This window comes from Lactuca saligna, chromosome 9, assembly GCF_052625555.1.
Source record: "Lactuca saligna cultivar CGN05327 chromosome 9, ASM5262555v1, whole genome shotgun sequence".
Lineage (NCBI taxonomy): Eukaryota > Viridiplantae > Streptophyta > Magnoliopsida > Asterales > Asteraceae > Lactuca > Lactuca saligna.
The window spans coordinates 23,032,222-23,045,000 of record NC_136425.1 but is presented as its reverse complement, the minus strand read 5'-3'; the positions used below and the strand labels follow the sequence as shown (position 1 = coordinate 23,045,000).

General features: G+C 32.4%; 1 protein-coding gene across 1 annotated transcript; it reads left to right on the top strand.

Annotated features, from left to right (window-relative positions):
- Positions 1-3,233: 3,233 nt before the first annotated feature.
- On the top strand, positions 3,234-6,630 carry LOC145015849 (protein TEEBE-like). Its single transcript, XM_078974322.1, has 3 exons — positions 3,234-3,394; positions 3,540-4,037; positions 5,995-6,630. The coding sequence occupies exons 1-3, from the start codon at positions 3,289-3,291 to the stop codon at positions 6,510-6,512; spliced, it is 1,122 nt and encodes a 373-aa protein (XP_078830448.1). The 5' UTR covers positions 3,234-3,288; the 3' UTR covers positions 6,513-6,630.
- Positions 6,631-12,779: the final 6,149 nt, after the last annotated feature.

Sequence of the window (12,779 nt, the reverse complement as noted above, 5' to 3'; positions counted from 1 at the left end):
ATTAGGATACCCGCGATGCAGCGACACGATATATTTTCTTTTGGCGATTAGTGTTTTTCCGTAAGACTATTGCACCATAAAAATACAGCACCTCGTGATTATTTTCTTTTTGACAGTCAACGAATCGTTTATTTCACCGAGTGGCAGATAATTTCTATTTAAAGATTAACTTTCTTTGTAAACATGTCAGTCACTTAACAAAACAATAAAAAATTATTATTGTCATTTTTTATATTAACATGAATGGTTAAATAAGTCCAAGTTTTTTTTATTGATCTTTTAATAATTAGCATCATAATGTATATGTTGGTATAGGTGATTTGTTTATAATATTTTGGTCCATGTTTCTTATAAACATGTGATATTCCTAAAAATATGCCTAGCGTATATGGTTATCGTTCTTATGTTTTGCGTTTGCTGGATGTATATGTGTAGAAATGACATCATTTTTTCTTCTAAATAAAAACATTAGAAATATAATTTATTTATTTATTTATTATAAAATATAGTTTGTTGCTATTAAACGCATTTTGCATTTTCAGTATCTAGTATCAATTTTTATTTGTTCGTTGACCTATTGAAATAAGTCGTTCCGATTTAAGTATCAAATAACTAAACATTGGCATTCTCAATGGGCGATTGTTAGTATGTTTCTGTTTTGTTTAAATGGAAGTATGTTGATATTTTGGTTTCAAGCAAGGTTGTTAAAATCTCAATTTGATCTTATGATCTTACGATTTTAAGATCTTACAAGTGAAAACGATACGGATCACGCTACGATCCTGATTTCACCTCTTTAGTTTTATTGTTTAGCCGAGTATCAATAATTCGTCTATTCAACTTGAAGTCAAGCGTCACAAGTTGCAAGAAGTCTTTTAGAACATCAAAATTTTATTAATTTCATCTCGAGTTAGGCAGAGCAAACCCATAATAATCCTTTTATGATCTTACGCTTTAGTTGTACATGATCAAAATAATAGTACTTCTAATTAAGATGATTTATTCTTAATGTTTACGGTTTGTAGCAACAAAAATTATGGGTAATGCTTAAGAAGTTAAAGTCGATTACAGTATCTTGCAAGCGAATTTTGATATAAATTCATTTTGGTACGATCTTACCATCTCAATCCTATCTTACAATTACGATCTTGTTAAACGTAAAACGATTTTAAGTAAGACCTCGGTTTTGCTAACATTTTCAAGATATATACTTAAATTATGAAAAGCTTTTTGAAATTAAAAATATATAAAATACGATATTAAAACTTTTTTGGAACTGGAAATGTATTTTGGCTTTTCAAAGCATCTCAGTTATCATGTTTTTTTAAGCGACAATATATTTAAATATAAATTAAAATCCAACGCATAGCTGGAAATTATACAAAATGAGACAATAATAGAAATAGTTATAAGGTCTAAGATAGACTACAAAATTGTAAGGCACCGGTCCAAGTCACCAAACCAAATGGGAAACACATTAGATTGCAAGGTTGTAGAACTAAAGACTGATATCTATTTATTTCGGTTGTAGCTCCAAATGTCAATAGTAACTTTGTAACTTTGTACTTCAATCCATATCAATGTTCATTCCACATCTATGCCCATCAGGAGTAGTATATTGATTGATTGATAAAACGATCCACCAAGAGAAAATGTGGTGCCACTAAGCTTCTAAGATATCCTGGGGGTAAAATCGTCCAAAAACGTGCAGCGAGCAATTAACTCCTTTTTTTTTATCCACTACTTCGGATTTTTCTGGACCATCAGCTTCATCCAAATTCCAGTACAAATGTAATGTAGAGCTCTCCAAACCAGCCATTTTTAGGACTAAGGGTAGATTTGTCCATAATACACTCACCCACAGGAACTTCTGTTTTTTTCATTTTACCAGCCCTATTGCTTTTTAGCCAGCATAAATATCAGCTTATGTCTGTAATCCTACATCTTGTTTTCTATATAATCGATTCTCCTCTTGAGGGGAAACAATGTCCTTTTAGCTCTCGTATTTTTTTTATACGAACTCAGAATTTTCTAACAATTTGACTTATGTTTTCTGTACCTAGATTCATAAGTGTCCCATTGAGATTATCCTCAGCTGAATTTCTTATAACCTGATAATAAGGTAGAAGTATCAGTTCAGAAAATATTTACACGATCTAAGGGGTATCCAGATCTCCACTATAATCCTACCCATTTTCTAACAAAAAGTATATTTTCTATTATCCTTTTATTTTTTAATTTGGTTTTACTTTGGTTTTGTGTAACTGTAGATTCTTAATTGATGTTTCTTTTTTTATTACTTTGAACTTTTGAAATTTTGTAATTCCGATTTTTATAGTCTTTGTGTTATTTTAATTTGTGAACCGTTATAATCTAGTTAATTATATATGGTGTAAACATATGGACTATTGCACATGTTCCTATGACCCTGTTGGAATATACATGCATACACGATACAAATATCGTTACATACATTTTCCATAAGAACCATAATTTACGATCCTCTTCAAAATAACCACGATTACAAGTATTCATAAGTCATAATGTTTGTTTAATAAAGCGGGTTTTGTTTTGACCTCCTAGGCTCCTACAAAACTATTACATTACAACAACCATAATATTATAACAGTTTGAAATAATAGACTATGATTTTTATTTATTAAAATATTGATAATCATATTGAAAGTGAGAAAAGTATATGTTTGAAAATTTCAAGTTTCATGTTAAAAGAAAAGATATAAGATATTAGAATAAAGTTAAAATCTCTCTAATCATAATTTGTGGTTTACTATATGAGCACATGCATGAGGTGCCCCGCTCATCATACGCCGTATTTCTTTCTGCTGTAACGTGACAATGTGATATCTTTAATGCTTACATCTAGTTTCCAAGGAACCCGTTTGTTCAAAACAACTGACTATCACTGCAGGATTTAGTATTTTTAATACACAAATTCTTATATCTGAATTTTACATACATTATTAAATTCTCAAAATTCACGAAATTAGAGAATCTAAATTTTATTTTTTACATAAAATGAAAGGTGATCTATATTTTAATTAAGTCAAAATGGTGGATCTAATCTACATTGAATGCATGCATCTGCAAGTTAATGTCGATCTTATTTTAGAATTAACTTCAGTTGCTTGTATCATGCATGTGATTAATACATATGTATAAGCAGTTAATTAAGCACATAAACTTATAAATAGGGTGATAGGGAAGTAGTACTGCACCTGTACTCCATTGTACTTGCTTTCTTTCCTTATCATATAGCTAGATCCGAAAATGTCTTTCTTACCCTCTCTTTACTTTCTCTTCATCTTCTTTTACGTTACTTGTACACCTTTCCTTGTTGCTGGTGCCACTGCTGCTCGAACTCCTATTCGTGATGGTATGTTAATTTCAGCGCTAGCTAGCTATTCTTTCTTCATTTCTATATAAAATTAATGAAATCACATTTTACAAATTTAATGTTACAACTTACAAGCGTATGTTTAAAATGCATGCATGGTTTGAAACCGTTATATATTTTCCAGGAATGCTTCCAAATGGCCACTTTGAGCTAGGTCCAAAACCATCGAACCTGAAGAAAACAGTGATAATAGGGAACTACTCGTTGCCCAAATGGGTAATCAAGGGCATAGTCGAGTACGTCTCAGGTGGGCCACAACCAGGTGGGTTCTACTTTGCAGTTCCTCGTGGGACCTACGCAGCAAGGCTTGGGAATGAAGCTTCGATATCACAATATATTACAGTCGAGGCAGGTTCAACCTACTCCCTCACATTTTCAGCAACAAGAACTTGTGCTCAAGATGAGAAGCTCGTTGTATATGCTGATGGCCACTCAGGCGAGCTTCCGATTCAAACGTTGTATAGTACAGATGGAGGTGACACTTATGCTTATGCTTTTAAGGCTCTTCGCACCACTGTCAAGGTTACATTTCACAATCCAGGGATCCAAGAGGACCCCACTTGTGGGCCACTCTTAGACGCCATCGCAATAAAAAAGATGACTCCTCTCAAATATTCCGCAGGTGCGTATTACTCCATTTTCCAGTCTATATAATGATGCTATATATAACATATTGTTGAGCTTAGTTTTCTTTCCGACCCACGTTTTTTGTTTCGAGAGAAAACTAATTATATATATACGACTGTAAAAAATGAATTTTCATATTTTTACCAGTACTCTACATGCATACATAAAAACGAATTTGTAAAACGGAAAATTAAATATTCAAAACATGTTTTAAGATAGTAAAAAAACTTTTAATAAAATAATTTTATAAAAGCAAAAGTTGTAAATTAAGATGTAAAAGAAGCTGTAAAAATAATTTTCTAAAAAACTAAATTTAAAAAGTTGTAGATAGAAAAGGTTTTAGGGGATTTTTTTTTTAAATGTTTGAATCAAAAGTTAAAATTAGACAAAAATAATTAAAAAAAAAAAAAGAAGTTGGAAGGGATAAACTTGGGTCGGGATCTAGAGCTGGATGGCGGGTAAACAAGACCGACCCGGATTTTGTGACGCACCTAAAAACAAAGGGACAAAAAGTTATATTTTTTTTAGTAATTTTGAGTTTTCTCTGAATATTTAATTACTTTTAAGAGCCTCGCGTAATATTATATTTTTAGGACAAAAAGTTATTAAACTACACCTGCACGCATTATATTTAAAAATAAAATAAATAAATAAAGCAACAGGCAAATTAATATCAAGAACATGACATGTTTCTTGCCACATTCACGTAAACAACAAATAACTTATTAATTATTATGTTAAATACTTTTGACATTCAACTGCTATTAGAATATTGAGCATCACGTTTAGCGACGATGCCATTAAAATTGAACCATTAGGTAGCGATTAATTAACGATGGAATTTTATTATACATTCCAAAATTTTAAATGATTTCTAAAAATACTTTGTTAAAGTTTGAAGATATAAATGGTAATATGTCTTTAAATACTTTACTACACTGTACTTTTATTTGTTATAAAATCATATTCATAAATTATTAAGCTGGTGGGTGTGGCTTCAGAGGTTCGCCATGCTCGACGAACACCAGACCGAGTCCTCAGCATGCCTAGCTCGGCTTGACATATCGGCATATAACTACGGACGAGAGAGAAACACTTTGAATTGAAAGTTTCAATATTGGTCCTGAAAATTCTTTTTTGCTACACCTTTACCCTAAACTTAAAATGAAAAATATTATATTTATCATTTAACTTTTTAAAAATTGACATTTAGATTTATTCCCTTTCATTTAGTATTTACTACTCTTTATTAATTTAAATAAATCCCTTCCATTTAAGTTAATTATTATTATATCCCAAAAGTATAAGTTAATTATTATAATACTCTTTAGTTTTAAAATAACTTGTTTAAATTAATTATTTTTAATATAATTAATTTACAAAGAATTAAAAAAAAGAAAAGAATGACAAGCGAGGCAAACAAAGCCTTCTAAATGGCAAATGTGACAAGCAGTGTAACACATATAATGTGACGCTGATGCAGACCGTGATAAGTGTGACACCACACTCACTAGCCTTAGGTCATAAATTGGGGAGTGTCAACCATGAGTACATACTAGGTGTGCGATCACACGACTCATTTTGTCATGGGACCGAAAGTTTTCTATTTGTCATTGTCCATCCATATCCATTGCTAATCCAAAAATTTAGGGGTTCAATTTTAATTTCACACAAAGCCTTTAAAATCAATAGACCGTCCAACTGGGTGGACATAATGTACAATGCAATGAAAAGAAATAACTTCAAAATACAATATTTTGTAATAATAATAATAAGAATTACATTAACTAATGTTATAGCTATAACTTCAAAAATTTAGCCCGCCCTGAAGCAAATGTCTACATCAAGAACTTCTCCGACTTACAACTTAAAGCCTTATACATAAAATTGTAGTTTCTTAGAAAAATTATACTGCAATTAACAATCTATATAATATATATTCTTTCATGCAGGTAATTTAGTGAAAAATGGTGATTTTGAAATCGGTCCATATGTCTTCAAGAACTTCTCAACAGGAGTCCTCCTCCTTCCCAAAATACATGACATAGTATCCCCACTCCCTGGGTGGATCATCGAATCGCTAAAACCAGTTAAATACATAGATTCAAAGCACTTCCAAGTACCCTCAGGGCTATCTGGCATTGAGTTGGTTGGAGGCCGAGAAACAGCCATTGCACAAATTATACGAACAGTTCCTAACAAATTCTACAGGCTAACATTCACTATTGGTGATGCACATAATGGTTGCCATGGTTCTATGATGGTTGAGGCTTTTGCTGCTCGGGAAACCCTAAAACTAAAATATGAATCTCAAGGAAAGGGTGGGTTCAAAACTGGAGTTCTTAAATTTAAAGCAATTTCGAATAGAACAAGACTCACATTTTATAGTGCTTTTTATCACACAAAGCTTCATGATTATGGCCATTTCTGTGGGCCTGTGTTGGATAATGTTCGAGTTTGGTTTTACTAGGTACAAGGTCTATTTCTCCTCAAAGTAAGAACATACAAGAACAAAACAAAACAAATACTATCAAGACGCGAGAATGATCGATAATGGCATGATTCATATATATATATATATATATATATATATATATATATATATATATATATATATATATATATATGTACTGCATGTCTCTATGTTTGAGTTTAGCAACTATCTGAAGATAATATGTTACCTTATATATATAAATTATATCGTTAAATATTGTATTTGTGAAAACACAAAGCATTAAATTTCGTGTATTTTCAATTCCTCAATTTCATTGCAAAATACTATTGCACTTTGTTCACTTTTCGTCAAAATGCTACAAATTTGAAAGTGTAATGGTTTTTTTTAGCATTTTACAAGCACGATGGTTGTTTACGAGCACTTGTCGAGTCTCTTCGGTCCTTCATCCATACAGATGCTTTTAAGCCATGCTAAGGTTCCAAATTGCATATCCAGCTTCCCAATGCATGATTATCACATAAAGTTGCAAACTTTAAGTGCATGCATAGCTCTAAGGTCTCAAAATGAAAAAACTAAGCTTGTAAAGAAGTCTTACACTTGAGGGGAGGTTCGTACTTGTTAAAGCTGATAACTTTATGGTTCTAGAGACCAAAGAGAGCTCATATTTGAAGTTGCAACTTTAGATCTTGGCTCCAAGAAAAGCTTCCTAAGAACCCACCCAAAAGAGATCTAGGAAGAAATAAGCCAAGGTAACAACATAATACCTTCAAAAGGGTGCCAACTGAAGTAGATCTCTGATTCCCATGAGTTCCTTGATTATAATCACTTGCTCCCCCCAAGCTTTTCTCACCAAAATCCTTCTTCAAAGCTTAAACGCACCAATGCATCACAGACACACACGAATTAGGGTTTTGGAATGACAATGGGCTGTAAAGAGGAGGTTGGGGAGGCCAATGATCCTTTAAATAGAGTGCAAAATGAAATGTTCGTGTTTAAGGGTTAAGCATTAATGATAATATAATAGTCTAGGTCAACCATTGGAACTCGTTTTGAAGTAATAAATGAATTATGTGCTTTAAACTTAATTATTATCATTAAGGATAAAAATAAGTGTCAAAAATAAATATTGGTAAACTTGATATCTAAGAATGAAGTTTTAGTGGTTGAAACAAGGATTCTGCAGATGTAAAGAATAATGAAATTCGAGTTATAACGAGAAGTTATGACCTGTCGAAGTTTCGCGACAGAACCGACCCGACGCAGTATGCCGTAAAAAGTGAATTTACGATGGATCACTTTTTAGCCTTAGTGATCTAAACGAAAGTCGTAGAATACGTTAAACCGAGAGCATGCATAAAAATGACGTCCAAATCTGACTTCGTGTGAGGAAGTTATGATTTTTCTAAGTTTCAAGTTAGCAGTAGGCAGCCCAAAACTCGATATTTAGATCGAGTGATTTCTAGCCAAAACAATCTAAACGAGAATCGAAGATCTCGTCGATAGTAGTGCAACGGTAAAAAGAAAGACGAAAACGGACGTCAGATGAAGAAGTTATAAATTTCTAACGGAGTTTTCCTGTCCTGGCCTACTAAAAATAATATAATAAATATAAAGTCAAAATAAACCGACATAGTCTAAATGAAAGTTATAGAGCATAATCTCACCTACGCATGGATATAAAGAATGTCAAAAATGGAGCTTGTATGCGAAATATATGAATTTATGAAGTTCGGGCACGAACTTCCACCACTATCAGAGTTCACTACGTGAATAGGGTGTTCACGATGTGAACAGGTGATTGACACCTTCCAGAGCAAGTGGACTGATGACAAACGCCATGACCTGAGCAGGACCAAACTCACCATGTGTACATTTGAGGTTCACGACATGAATCCAGAAATTTGGCCCTATAAATAGAAATCGAAGGTCAGCCGAATATGGTTGCTATTTCATCACTCCCTCACTCTTTATACCCTCTATAGCCATCTTGAAGCACCCCCGAAGTCCCGATATCATCCTGATACCCGAAGCAAGTCCCGAAGCCGCGAATATCCGGAGAAAAAAAGTTTTCAAACTGAAACTCTACCCGCGAGAAGCCCGGTTTTTGGAGAAAATATCTCGGTTTCATCGAAGAATATTGTTTTAAGGGACGAAGCGTTGTCCAATCTTCGTCTTATCAAGTGTGCGTGTAGTCACTTTCATCTAACACATAGATATGAAGTATCTTCTATAAAATACATGCTATGTGTTTTTATATTATTTGTTTATTTGAGATGGATGTTTATTGAATGATTTATACCTGTTTAGAATGATTTAAACAGTATATGTATTTGTATCTACAAATATGTTGGGTATAACATGGGTAGATGAAATAGTTGATGCGAGACGAAATAAAATGATGAGAAGTTTTGATGATAATGATGGTCCCGTTAACTAGTGGAATATAGATGACGACCACATACTTTTCTAGACAATCCAAATGAAAGTTAACAGGCTCGTAACATGTAGGTGTTTTTGAATTATGTGTTCATCAAGTAATACTATTCAATAAGAAATTTTGAACTATGTGTTTACCAGGTATATTTGAACTAAGTGTTACTAGATGTTTTGAACTATGTGTTTACCAGGTATATTTGAACTAAGTGTTCACTACATGTTTTGAACTATGTGTTTACCAGGTACATTTAAACTAGGTGTTCACTAGGTGTTTTTGAACTATGTGTGCATTAAGTATTTTGAACTGAGTGTTTACCATATGTTTTAAACTACGTGTTTACCAGTTGTATAAAACCTTGAAAGCTATGGATTTAGTGCTTGTTGTATGAACCTCGGGCAGCAATGAACTTTGTGCCAATTCCTTAGGTTAATCCTTAGGAATTAATGAGTGAATGATGATTGATTCTTAGAGTAAATTCTTAAGAATTAAATGAAATAATGGGGATGGGTAATTGGGTTGATTGTTTGAGGATTGAATATAATAATTATATTATTGTGGGTTGAAACCCCTATATGCTCACTAGGCCCCCAAGCCTGACCCACTCAGTTTTTCTTTGTATTAGAGGTAGTGGCACCAGTGCATAAGTTGGATGACTTATCAAGATATTTTGGATATAGACCAGTAGTTGTAAATAAGTGTTGTAAGGTCTATTTAGTATTGTTTATGCTTTTGGTCTGTACCGGAACATGACATCCCGAGATTTTGTTATTTAATGAAAATACATTTCTTTAAGAAATGTTTTGATAAATTCTTATCATATTTTATTTTGGGAACAAATTCTGCAACTCTTTTAATCAAATGATTACTCTGATTTTATAAAACAAAGCATAAACAAATCGGTATTTTTTAACCGTGAAAAAGGAGATGTCACACAAAACCCTGGAAATTAGGGTTTCATCCTCCAGCTCCTACTCTTCGAGTCCATACTTGGACTCAACGAGTAGGTCACTTAAACACATGGACCAACCCGTTGCTACTCGATGATTCGGGCAACCAACTCACCGAGTAGACCTTGAAATCAAGAAAAATCTTATATCAAAAATCAATACCCGAGAATTGGGGCGTTACAATTTTTTTGAAGACCCTATCATTCCTTGTCAGCCAAATATTCCATATAAGATAGTAGAACACCATATTTACTATTTAGGATAAATTTCTTCCAAAGACGGTTCCCCCAAGCAGGTGTATAATTAATGAATTCTATAACACTTGAGAATCTCCTATTTTGAATACCACACCATTTAAATATCCAATCAATAACAACTTGAGTGTACTCACATGTGATAAGCAGATGATCGATTGTTTCATTCTCTTTGTTGCATAGAGGACATAAGGTGTTGGAAAGGCTATTCCGCTAATACCTCTATACACCAAAACATCAGCTACAAGTAATCTGCCCAGTAAGGCTCTCCAAATGAAACAACGTACTTTAAGAGGGATCAACCTTTACCAACAAATTGATTGCCCACTATATAAAATCAATATTTATTTTAACAGTGCATAGAATGTCAAAATAAAGAAATCCAACCAAATACGGGTAAATGACGGGAGTAACTATGACTCTTTTAAGGTAGCCAAATGCCTTACCATCTAATCAATTTCTACTAAGAAAAATAACCACCTATCATTCCAAACTACCACCATTCTGCTATATGACAACAATATTTGTCATTTTATTATGAGGGTTGATGTCACTATTTAGTCCAACTACTTGGGATATTTATACTTGATAACTAATAAATATTTAGAATTACTAAAGGGCTTCTTATTAGTAAATCATGTAATATTTTTTATTTTATAGTTTAAATCATTTCCTTTTTTTTGGGTAAGGAATGCAAAACCTCCTTTATATGTATATTTTTATTACTATTTATGTTTGTGTGTATGAGTGTATCCAATAGGTCGAAAGCTAAGGGGAGTAGTTACACTCTTAGCACTTTGCTACCTGAGTTTTTTTATTGTCATCTCATTTTTTTCCATTTAACATCTAGTGGTAACACTCGTAACACTTTTTTTTTTTCTTTTTCTTTTTCAAATTTAATTAAATTACTTTATTTCAATACACAAACATTTTTTATGTACAAATATTAAACAATTTTTATTTTTTTAAACCACAAACATGATCCTGAGGGGAGCTTAAAGCCATGTTTCACAATCAAAGGAAAACATCAATCGTGTTGCAAAAATTGAACATCTAACACATAAATTGTAATTTTTGTCGAATTCAAGTAAGTCAAAATGGGATACAAAACTATGGTGCTTCTAAGGATTCAAAACAAATCTGCTCTACCGAGGTACAAAACCATGGTTTCAAATAAGTCAAAATGGGGTGCAAAACCATGGTTCCAAACTTTATATTCTCAATATTCCCAAATCCCCAAACTAGGAGCAAGCTGACCAAGAATATCATGAACATCAACTGATAAATTTTATACCTTTATGCTACTACAATACCCTTCCTCAAAGAAATGAATTGCTTAAAACATACCATAACGTAGCCATTGTTTTACAAACTATCAAACCAACTCTCCATTTCAAAAGCACCGTAACAAAAGATAAAGTCATAATTTTTACTCGTTTTTTTGTTTTTGATTTTGTCTCTTCATCTTTTTTTTTTTTTTTTTTTTTTTTTTATCTTGATTTCTTCTACCAAACACAGGTAATGGATAAGATGAAAGGAAAGAAACACAGAAAATTGATGGATAAGTAATCTCTCGGTCAACTCGAGTCATACATATTCGATTTCCCCATTTTCAGTTATTCTGGTATTTTTATTTATTTATTTATTTTTGCAAATTTTCAGCTTCATGTCATTCAATTTTAATACTACTAGCGTTCGTGTTTTGAACTTATACAGAGCATCCATGGATTAGACAAGATGAAGAAGCATCACACAAGCCAATAGACAGTGAAATCCTTTATAGGATGAAGCAATTCCCAGCCATGAACAAACTCAAGAAAGAGGGGTTTTGAACTCTAGCGTTCTGCGGGTTCTCAATTGGATAAGTTTGTAATTTCTTCTTTAGATTATCGTTTGTAATTCCTTTTGTGTTCTTCTCAGATAATGTTGAATTTTGTGTATATTCCGCGTATCTAATTTACAATGCTTATTAGTGCATCGATTGTTATTAGGATTTAGAAGCAATTAAGAGATGCAGATACTGATTTGGTTTTGTGGTTTAACATTGTTCGCATCTTCGATTTTTCTGTTACGAAACAGGATACGCGCTTTCTGATTGCAAAATCGATATGGATATTCTAGGAATTCAACATGATTTTTAACTTTTTAGAGTTTTATCATAGAGTTCATAGATTTTTTAACGGGGAAGGTAGAATTGTTGATTTGAGGATGAACCATCAATTTCACACTTTAGGTAGAATTGTCAAAATTCTTTTTTTTTTCTTAAATTAACTGTGAACTAATAGGTTCTATTTGATGATAGATACATGACTGTCTTATCTAGAATTGTCAAAATTCATATTTTTTTTTTTATCATTCGGAAAATATAATTTGTTTTTATACCTTTTTATTGCAGTGACTATGATTCTCGCCATTGATGATGAAAATGTGCCCAAACGTTTTTATATATGTAAATCAGTCTCATTTTTTTGGTAGTAACGTATTTAAATCTTTATTCAAGCTTGATTTAAATACATACTTTCCTTCCAAGTAGTCATCTATAGTTAGCAACTCATATGCATCAGTTTTGAATGAAATGTTATTTGACTTATATTAGTTGTTATATGTTTGAAGACCGTTTTTTCCCGCATTATGAAAGTTCATG

Bases quoted from the DNA above. Each gene is read 5' to 3' on its own strand.
- LOC145015849 (XM_078974322.1), top strand. From the start codon at position 3,289: ATGTCTTTCTTACCCTCTCTTTACTTTCTCTTCATCTTCTTTTACGTT. The intron at 3,395-3,539 runs GTATGTTAATTT...TATATTTTCCAG, and splicing joins TCGAACTCCTATTCGTGATG to GAATGCTTCCAAATGGCCAC. The intron at 4,038-5,994 runs GTGCGTATTACT...TCTTTCATGCAG, and splicing joins TCCTCTCAAATATTCCGCAG to GTAATTTAGTGAAAAATGGT.